Source organism: Tigriopus californicus, chromosome 6, assembly GCF_007210705.1.
Source record: "Tigriopus californicus strain San Diego chromosome 6, Tcal_SD_v2.1, whole genome shotgun sequence".
Taxonomy (NCBI): domain Eukaryota; kingdom Metazoa; phylum Arthropoda; class Copepoda; order Harpacticoida; family Harpacticidae; genus Tigriopus; species Tigriopus californicus.
In genome coordinates, this window is record NC_081445.1 from 9,513,394 (window position 1) to 9,523,930 (window position 10,537).

Below are 10,537 nucleotides of genomic sequence, written 5' to 3' on the forward strand. Positions count from 1 at the left end.
CTTAGGTGGAGGATAAGAGAACCTTTGAGGAGAGGGTAAAAGGGGAGGAGAAGTGGGAGAAGGAACTCTGGCCGCCACTTGAGCATACGATCTAAAAGATGCGTGGGGCTCATGGCGACTAGACGGGGGCTTAGGGCCACAAAGTTTGGGCAGAAGAGAGGTTAAGGGAATTGAGGGTGAGGTTCTAGGAGAGGGAGGGGAATAAAGGGAGGGAAATAGGGAAGGAGAGAGGAAAGGGGTGGGGTAAGTCTGTTGAGAGACTTGACAATGAGGTTGAGACAACTGCTGTCTCTTCCTCCTAGTGCCCCTGAGATGGGCCTTTGTGCATTTGAAATTGAGGCATACCTTGTGCCTCAAAGATCTCATGCACATAAATGGGTGGAAAAAGCAATACCCCTGTTTGGAACAACCCTTCTAATTGATTTTGATGATGTGTATCTAATGACTAGAAATGCACAAGGGAGTTTCAGCATATAAAGAACGTGACTTTGGCCAAATCATGATGTACCATTAACACATGCAAACTTTTGCGTATTGTTGTTCGTGCCCTTAAGCATAAACAGAACTAACAAAGAAAGTTTGCATTACTTCATCTAATATTCTAAGAAGAACTTGGACCAACGGGCAATCGCATAAAATTCCCAGAAAGGCCATTCTTAGGCGAAGATACGGGATGCGGACCATCAATTTTTGAATTCTAACCCAGATGTTGAAGGCGTAATGCGGCAAATGTTGAAAATAGATGGCTGTGCCCAATTAGACGTTTACACTGCGCCATCGACATAAAGTACTGTGTGCACAGTAGGTAGAGCTTTGCCTACCATTTTTGATACAGTGTTGCTTCAAAAGTGAGCAATGATGAGATAAAAGGCCTCTGAATCTTTTATTCCGAGTGGACGGCCAGTTTTCGGGGTGAAATAGGACCCAGTGAGATTTGGGCTTGTTCATTTTCACTACCTAGAAAAAAAGCTTACACTTCAGGGGAATGCTCCGTCAGCAAATAATGTAGAATTCACAAGCTCCCTTCAAAGAAATTGGCAGACGACTCTAAATTGAGATGTAGCTAAGAAAGGGCCTTTTGTTGGCTGCAACAGTTTCCGGATTTTAACGACTCGAAAGACATTCCAACAATGAGCAGGAAGAAATGAAGCTTTGGCGCTAAAAAATTGCACCTTGTTCCTCTTGGGACTTGTGCTCAAAATGGCAGGAGTAAGAATTGGCCTAAAATTTGCGCTCCAGTTGAAAGCTGAGGCGTCATAAATTTCCAACAACGAGACAGCTCACTTGAAAGAGCCAAAATTAGATGTTTTTGCTGTCTGTGTTTCATACGCCTTTTGGGCCATATACCGAGTTTTTTTTTCCGCCAAACACTTTAAACCTTAAAATTATATATTAAAATCGAAAACAAGTTAATGTGTGAAGTGGCTATTTTCTGTTCTTAAGCTCGACGGAAAAAAGGAACACGATTCAATTTTGATTGTGGGAAAAGGATGCCTCCATCTATGGACGGAAATGTTAAGGATGAAAATTGACCGTTCAAATTAAATGCAAACAACCGAGTCTTTCTTCCTTAAACAACCTCGTGCTAACGGCTTACTGCCTACACAGTTCAAATTTTTCCTCCTAGTAAGTTTCTTGTGACTTATCTTTACGAATCTAATGCAAAATAAGTAACTGGCATTGACTAAATGGTCATGATTTAAGAGAAGAACTGAAACAAATATCACAATTAACGCAAAATGTGACTTTACTAAACATATCTACTTACATGTTTTACAACGTTCAAGGAATTAGAACAATTGGAGTTGATTCAAGTATTCTGGTTTCATTTCATATATTGATTGCTCAAATAAGGCGACATTGTGAAATAAATAGCCAACTTCCTCTTTGCATATTGCTTGGTCCAGTAAGCAGGGTCTGCTGTGGGTTTTGGCGGAAAGTTTTGAATCTCTTCTCATCCTTGATTGTAACACCTACCCCTTCGGGCCAATGATGAAATTGTCCCTGATTATCGGAAAGCTCAGTCTGTTGCAATGTCAATGGACGATGGTCACCATGCAAGCCAAGTTGATAGTCAATATTGTTTTTTTCGTAGATTCATGTGACGATGGGTGTCTTATTACGGGATATGAGCAACATGGGCAATCAAAAGATCGGGATTTTAGGATTGCTGGTACATCTTCTTAATTCGCTGAATCGATGAACATCGATGTACAGAAATACGACATCCTCACGGGGTTCGTTGTATACCCCTTTGCACTTGAGCGCCCCCTTTGACTTGTAGGGATGTGTCGAGGTTTTGCCTGTGGCATAAGTCAATTACAAAAGTTCTTTTTTGAAAATGAGGACGAACAAGATCCTAATGTTAGGCACAAGATTCTCAATACTGATAAAAGTAAGAAAGTCTGTGATACTTTTGTTGCCAATAGATGACAATAGAATGCTACCGCCAAGGGCTCTGACATTTGACATATGTAAAGAGCTGAAATTTGACACACAGACTCGTGATTGTCATATATGTCTGTCAAGTGCTTTTAAGTATTACTTCTGTTGTTGAGATCGTTCATGAGCCAAGGTTATGTATTTGACTAGTCACAATGCTGAAAGAACTTGTACAAGGGAGCTCACTTCCAACCTCAGGTCTGTCACGCGTCCTAAAATCAGACTAAAGTTATTTTATGTTACAATGACCGCTAATTTCAGATAAAATTCCGCAAAATAACTCAAGTGCATTAAAAACCATGGATGGACCATCGGACCAATGAGCCTTCCTGTACATTCACCAAAGGCCAGCTAACACCCAACATAAACAACTAAGAAAGTGCAATCTGACCTGCAGAATGTGAACCATTTTTCGTGCATCTCAAAAACACACTTAGTGGCATTGATGTATTTAACAGAAACATGTGGTGCTTCCAATTGGGGGCAGGATTTCAAGCAAATCTTCCCTTTTGTCATTTTCACTTAGTCTGATATGCTGAAAGATCACCTAATACCCTACGTTTCATCGAAGTAATTCTTGGAACTGTCATTTTCCCAATATCAAAAGAATGTGTGCGATCTTTTGCAGGCGAGGAATGGAACGATTTCATCTCGTGTTCCATGGTTCGTTCGTCAATGGCGCGTTCCACTGAATCGCTGTATCTACACAGCTTTTTCTTACATGATGTTCCTGTTTTTCATCATCCTTTATGTGGCCGAAACCCAGCCTCCCATCATTTATTGGATCGATATCTTCACTGCAACTTGGATCATGTCCTACACTTGTCGAGATATGGGAACAGGTGTGTGAATGTTGCACCAAAATTTACATTGGGACACATGTTTAGGTCGTTGGTATTTGTTAGCATGCGAGTTATTGACTGAGTGTTTATTGTCAATCGCCTAGCCCTTGCTTCTAAGAAATCAAAGGCCCGATTCCTAGAATCTCAAGATGATGAATCATGAAAGGTCATAGTAGCAATAGTATTTGAACTATCGATGGGTTTTTAACAATGATCTTCCTGGATCATTATCAAAATGGTAGCCAATTGTCCATTGACTTTCATGAAGGAAGATCACTTTGATGTGAGTTTAATTGACCTTGATCAATTGGTTTCCTATTACAAGGTATTTGCGTTTCTTCGTCAGACCAAAAGTTCCTCAAACACTCCAGGTTATTTCCAGAACATCTGAATTAAAGGTACAAAGCAATTTAAAGTGCTTGTCTACTATTTTCAATCAAGTTATTGACACACTTGACGAAGTACCCCAAACATTTGCTAATATTTCGTTTCGGGATTTTAAGGTGGTCGAACTCACATGTGACCAATACAGAAAACAAGCACAATATTTGGAATAAAAAATTGCGTGCTCCTTGATAGGGTAAAGACTTCAGGTTCATTGAGTACTTTTCTTTACATAGACTAGTATTCAAAGTACAAAATGGAATCAATCAAGTGTGCCTTCAACCGGCAAATTGGAAGTTTCACTTTGGACGTTATTTGAGTTTGAGTTTCAGATAGAGAGCTCTAAATTTCCATAAAAGTTTTCAATGGTTTAAATGCTTCCAGTTGTGGCATTCGATTTTGCGCACTTTTCTTAGTCCTTCATGAAAGAGCAGATGGTATTTTTAGTCTACCAGCAAAGGCTTGGTTTGTACTGTCATTTATGATTTCCCGTCTCGATCTCTGTTACCCCATTGTTCCAGCATATTTTCTGTGGAAACTTGAGAACCCGAAACCCATGCAAGAGCGTCGCTTCTTCAAGCGCTATCTCACATTCTGGCATCTCTACAACCTATTCGCCGACTTCTTCTTCCTCATTGGTTTGCTCATGAAGCTCGTCGAATATCTCATGACTGCACCCGACAGTTCTGTGCACGATTTGGTGGATATGAACAATCTGGCGGCTGGAGGAAGGATCCTTTGGGGAGCAGCCTTCTCTTTGGCCATTTTGAAGACCATTAAAGTAAGTTTGCGCCAAGCCACGTGGGAAATTTCGCTCAGATTCATTTCAGTTTAGTATGGACTCCACACTTTGTAGTCGTGCGAGGGGCGGACCAACGCATAAAAAGATGGTTGATCTATTCTGATGCAAATAATCAAATTCTGGTTATAATCCTATGCAAAAAAAACACCAATCACTAAACCCGGGAATCGGCGAATTCAAGAAAGTCGTCTATTTCGACATTTTTGAAGATGACATTTGGGGTTGTGTAATGGATGTAATTGAAATTAGAATTCATCATTCAAGTGTAAGAAAAGGGCAAATATGCTTGTGAAAATGTAAATTAACCTTGCAAATCGATTGCATTATTTCAACATTTCCAATGCGTCCAGCATAAAATGTGACAAATTTCCCACAATGAAAAGTTAGAAGAAAAAACAAATATTATTTGATTCAATTCAGGATTGCCATTTTTCCTTATTCCACTAGCACTTTTACATTATACACTATTTACGAGTACAAGCCCCTTGTACATTTATATTGCGATCTTTTTTCACAACAATGAGTAAAGAAAAATGCACCTGAGCTCAGAAAGAAGGAAGTCTCCTTTGAAATTTTGGTCTGGCACAACTGTTTCTCCGCGGGTTCTTAGGTTCACAAAAGATTTTATGGGACGAAACTGAGTGAACTTGCAGTTTTGGCAAGCGTTCCTCATTTTTCATTCGATCTTTTTGCTCACATGAAGCTAAAAATCAGTCCTAACAATGACTAGTGAAAGAAGGAGCCCTCCTTGTGACCATTGCAAATTTTTTCCCGTTGAATGGACTTTTCAACAAGAAGCCTTCAACCATGGCATTTTGGGAAAGAAAAAAAATATTGTCCCATGCTCGCTACAATCTGGATGTGGTTGGTAGTTGGGTTATCTTCCCGTGAGACCCAAAAGCAGAGTAGGAGTGCGTGTGGGAAGATAACTCTTGAAAAATGTCCCTTGATACTGAACACCGTCAATGGACACCACTACAAAGTCTAACTATCCATTTCTTGACGGGTGGGCTTAAAAACGAATATCTGAGCTTCGGCATCACTGAAGCACTCTCCAAACTCTGCGGACATGATAAATTCGGCAGCATCTGCTGCATAAACCTTGAACTCCCTATCGTAAGAAGAACTCTATGCAAAGCCTTGTTAGTATCTCCCACTTCATCAATGACGGGTATGCAAAAGGCAAGTTATCAAGATCTTTATGCTGATAAATATTGCCATGTTGTCCTCGCTAGTAAGGAAAATACCTTTCTTCCTTTTCAAAGCATTGCATAATACAGTGGAGCCTGAAATCTTATAAGGGTCAAACAAGTAAACTGTTCAACCCAAATTTAAGACCTTACAGAGAGTGGAATCGCTTTTTATTTCAGAAATTTTAAAAAAGGTTTTTTTGAAGTAATTTCTGAGAATTTTTCAAATCCTACCATCGCAAAGTCCGGATTCGAGATTAGAAAAAGCTTTAAAGCCAATAAAAATGAAATTGATTAACTCAACTTGAGGTGTCAAAATGACAAAATATGTCAGGAATATTAATTTGTAATTAATCTCGCATCCCATGAAAATTTAAGGCCGTGAACAAAATTGATCAGTCCAAATGGAAAACTACGCTCTTGTAAAAATCACCTCGTTGGTTGCGAGCCCGTTTAAACGATTGGCAATGACACATATTTATGTTGTTTAATGCTTCATCCATTAGCAATGATATAAAAAGACCTTGACCAATAACTTGTGAGTGGGTAATTTGATTTTTGCATTTACTTCAGGTTGGCATTGCTTCAAAATATTTTGGACCAATCATCCTAAGCATGAATCATATGATGAAAGATGTCCTGCTTTTCCTAATGACCTTTGTTGTGATAATGATTGCTTTCGCTTGTGGAGTCTCTTACATCTTCAACATGGCCTCTGGTAAGAACAACCAGGCTCAGCTCGAAGGTGATTCTCGAATATATAATCAGTTTGATCTCACACCATTCAAGGTCAACAAGGATCAGGGTCCGCCACCCGAGGTGTGTTCACCTATTTCTTTTGGGTCCTCTTGCAACCTTTCCGTGGCAATCCAGAATACGCTGATGTGGTCGATCTACCGTACAACACCACGTGTCTCTCTTCCATTTCTAGTCAAAGGACCAACCGCAACACTTTAGGTACTTTGCATTTATACGCGGATAAGTTATTTTTTTCAAGCCTGACAACAATGTTAAGGATCTGTTATTGTTGCCGTTACTCTCCTAGCTCGATGCATTGTGGAGACGATGTACAACACATCGTGTATTATCAAAAAACTTGGTGACAAATCCGGATCTCGGGTGACTCATGCGGATATCTCAAGTTGTCTGATCGACAGAGAAGCGGGTTTTGGGTAAGATACGATTGAGGATATAATTTAGGGACCACGTTGGCTAGCAAACAATTGAATGGAACGATGTATGTACTATTACAGAGTCCCAGATTATTGGGAGGAATATCAGAGAAACGAAAGGTTGGTCGCTTGACTAACCAAGTTTGAATTTGAATGACTTGAAGTGTTGGTTAACACAAAAGCAACTAACAAAACATTTTCTGTTCCCAGTTCGTTTGTGCATCAGCCTAAGTAAGTTCAAGACTGAACCAAGGCCACTTTTGCTATTACTGTAACATTTGTGAAAGGATTGTTGAAGGTCTCTGAACGAGGATTTTGGCTCAATGATGGGCATAGTGGATTAACGAGATAATCGTCAACTTAGATATTGGTTATTTTGTCAAGAAAGAAAACACATAAAACAAGCATTTAAATTTGATTCATGATTATTATTCAGTTGAAATTAGTAGTCTTTTCAAGTTGTTCTTACAATTAATAGCAATGATGAGGGCTCAGAAATGTCATTCCAATGGCCCTTGTGAAATTTCTTTTGAGAGGGCAAAAAAATCAATTGACGCTCATTGGAGTGACTCACATTCCTTAAAGTTCAAATCTTCATCCTCGTTCAGGAAAAGTACTTAGTTATGAATTAGATATTGGAGTGTTTTTTTAAATTTGTATTTGGTCAATGAATTTGCTAACAAAATTACTCTGATTTGCTCAATCCACAAGCAGATGCCACACAATCCAATGAATGAACAAATGCATGAATGGCTTTTCGAAGGAGCTTGTTACTGTCATTGAGGATTGATAGACTTCTTCAGTTCTCATGATGACAAGCTTGCTTTTGATTTTGGTTTGCATCTCTCATGCTTCAATACTGATCACGCATTCAAGACAAATCAACCTGATCAAAGCTACCTGTTTTTGTGCTGTGATGATACACATTACTACAAGAATACGCTATAGGTGGGCCCTTTTTCTGGTTTACTCATTCAATCAACTTGAGTCAATTGATTTCACCATAAAAGTTAATTTGTAAGAGAGTTCATCCTTAAACATTAATTACCCCTGTAAATTTCCTGATTTTTCAGGAATTCACAGCAATTCAAGATGATACAGTTTCGCATCTTATTTAAATTATACTCTTATCATATCTAATCTACCAACAAATAGAAAAAGAGTGCCTCAAGTAGTTTAATGATTCACCTGAAGGGGCGCAGTCAAGGTTAAATACATTTTCAATGAAATGATGAAACTTCCTAAGAGGTATTTTTCAACTTACAAAGTTCAATAACCTTCCTAGATAAGCTGTTTTGCTTTATAAGTAAGTTATTATATTTCATTTTATGTTCTTAAGTGGTACTTTTGGTATCATGTTTGGCCTTGTAGTCACCTGGGTCAGTGCTTCCCGATGGTTGGTGGGAAAACCACCAAGAGTTTGCGGGATCACGTAAGATATGGAAGCACTGACTGAAGCAAGGACAACGAAATTCGTCACACTTCAACCATTAAGTGGTATGGCCAAGCATAAAAATAAACCCATAAGGTGTGAGTTAATCTTGACATTTGAAGTTATTTCTTGCTTTTCATTTGAAAAATGCTCAGCTTTGTTATCTAATATATATACTATTTCAAGATCCAATTTATGTGGTGTCGTAAGACCTTTTCTCAACCTAAGCTTCACCTCTTGGCTTAAGAATATGAGCTCCGGACCCCATTTGAAGCACTGTGATGTATCAGAGTTGTTAGATCAGCCAACCCTTGAGTCAAGGGTCAATCTGAAATCTAAACTTGTAAGTCTGACTAAAAAGGCTATTGACCTTATGATATTAAAGCATCAGGTAGTCGACTTAGTGCATTTGTGTTTAATTTCATGTTAAAGAAACAGTAAAATAGCTTCCAGTGGCTCTGTAAGCTCTATAACCTGTTCTAATTAATATTGAGTTCATTTTGGGATAAATACTGTGTACCAAAAAAAATTGCATAGAGAACTTTTATTTTACACTGACCATGCCCACCTATAGTTTGAAAGACAGCTTTTACCAAATTTCTCCTTTTTTCGGTTGTTCGGAAACAGAACAACAAAACTCTCGCAAATGGTTTGCCATTGTGTGGTAAGAGTGTCCATTTCAATTGCAAACATATCTTACCTTTTCAGCTATTTGAAGTCGGCAGCCGTTCCAATGTGGGCGGTGTATCAGTTCCTCGTGAGTGTGGTGTTACTTCGCATCCTCATTGTCATGATGACCATCACTTACCGCAGAATCTATGATGACCTGGACAAGCAATGGAAGTACGTCAACCTCTACATTACGAGCATTATCATAATCAAAGATTGGCTAGATTTTAGGAAACTGGCGAATGTGGTAAAATTTTGAGTAAAAAGTAAGCTTCTTTGAAACGAATCAAACGTGTCTTGATTATACTCGAAGGTAAAACCTTGTGAGTTGGATCGAAAATGGCATTTGAGATGATTTGGTTTGAAAGTCGTTTTGACACAATCAAAAATAGTTTCATACCTTCCATGTTATTCTGGCCAAAAAGACAGGAGAGCTAACAATATTCTAAATAAATTATCTTTTTCTCTTTCTATAGTCCAGTTGACATTTTTTATAGCTGATCTGAGATGCACTGTTTTCAACTACTAATCATTTCATTTCAGGTATGCTCGGGCCTACATGGGAATCCAATTTTTCGACCACGATTCATTACTTCCCCCTCCATTTACATTTTTGTCAATCGTCGTGCTCATTTTTCAATTATTTTCGGATTGTCGCAAACGGCGAACTGGCAAGAACGCCGACAACTCTATTGTGGATGCGATGCCGGATCAGACTTATGCCACTTTAATCTTTCAGTTATTGGATGGAGCCAAACCTACTCTGAAAGTAGGAGAAAAAGATTGGCGGAAGAAGTCCAGAAAAGTCAGCACCAACCTCGGGGATAAACTGATAGTATAGCGCTATTTTCCATTACATGTATGCCATGGGATGTCTTAGAGGAAAATGTTCCAGTTTATTTTATAAAGTCTTGAATATGTTATCTATATACCGTGGATATTTATGTTCACACGATCGCTCCAAAAATTAAGCATTCAATGAGGTGGTCATCCAGAAAAATGAAAGTCTTAAGTCTTATGAACTATCTCTTGTATGTATTCAAATGTCCGCGCATGACTCCTTTCTTCCATCTCAACTTCCGTCTTATCTTCGAACTTTACCAGGTCAGATTTGAGGTCCCCAGAGTATCTGGTAATCATTATTGACAACATCATCCACTGGCAAGTAAATTGAAAGTACATTTCCCTTAATCATTGGCAAGGACGAGTAATGTCCAGAGAATTAAGGCCTTAGCCATGAAATAATATGATGCCTCAAATGGATGGGATTTTTTTATTTATTGCGATACCAATTTTGAGTCTTTTTGTTAAAATACTCTCATAAACAAAGCTGAGATTGACTGATGAGTAATCTCAAAACGGTATCAGCCATTTCATTGTCTCTTTATGATGTCAATGATGGAAACCAGAGATGTTTTGGAAGCCAAATCTGACAAATCCTTGAAATAAAGGCAAAATTTGTTGAAGCAGCAGTGTCATTTAATTCGTATGCTTGTACACTATGGCCAATATACATGGGAACAGAGAAAAGTATTTATAATTACAAAACTATGCAGCACACCTAGAAAGGTTGGGATTGTACAGTATTCAGAGAAGGTACGAAA

General features: G+C 38.6%; 1 protein-coding gene across 1 annotated transcript in view; it reads left to right on the forward strand.

Annotated features, from left to right (window-relative positions):
- LOC131882346 (short transient receptor potential channel 6-like) overlaps positions 1-10,402 on the forward strand; it is a gene marked incomplete in the record, with an annotated part of 48,886 nt that extends 38,484 nt beyond the window's left edge. The window contains 8 exon segments of the mRNA XM_059229465.1: positions 3,076-3,284; positions 4,190-4,449; positions 6,234-6,378; positions 6,450-6,617; positions 6,706-6,832; positions 7,043-7,063; positions 8,973-9,107; positions 9,477-10,402. Coding sequence (XP_059085448.1) covers positions 3,076-3,284; positions 4,190-4,449; positions 6,234-6,378; positions 6,450-6,617; positions 6,706-6,832; positions 7,043-7,063; positions 8,973-9,107; positions 9,477-9,774 — 1,363 coding nt within the window.
- Positions 10,403-10,537: the final 135 nt, after the last annotated feature.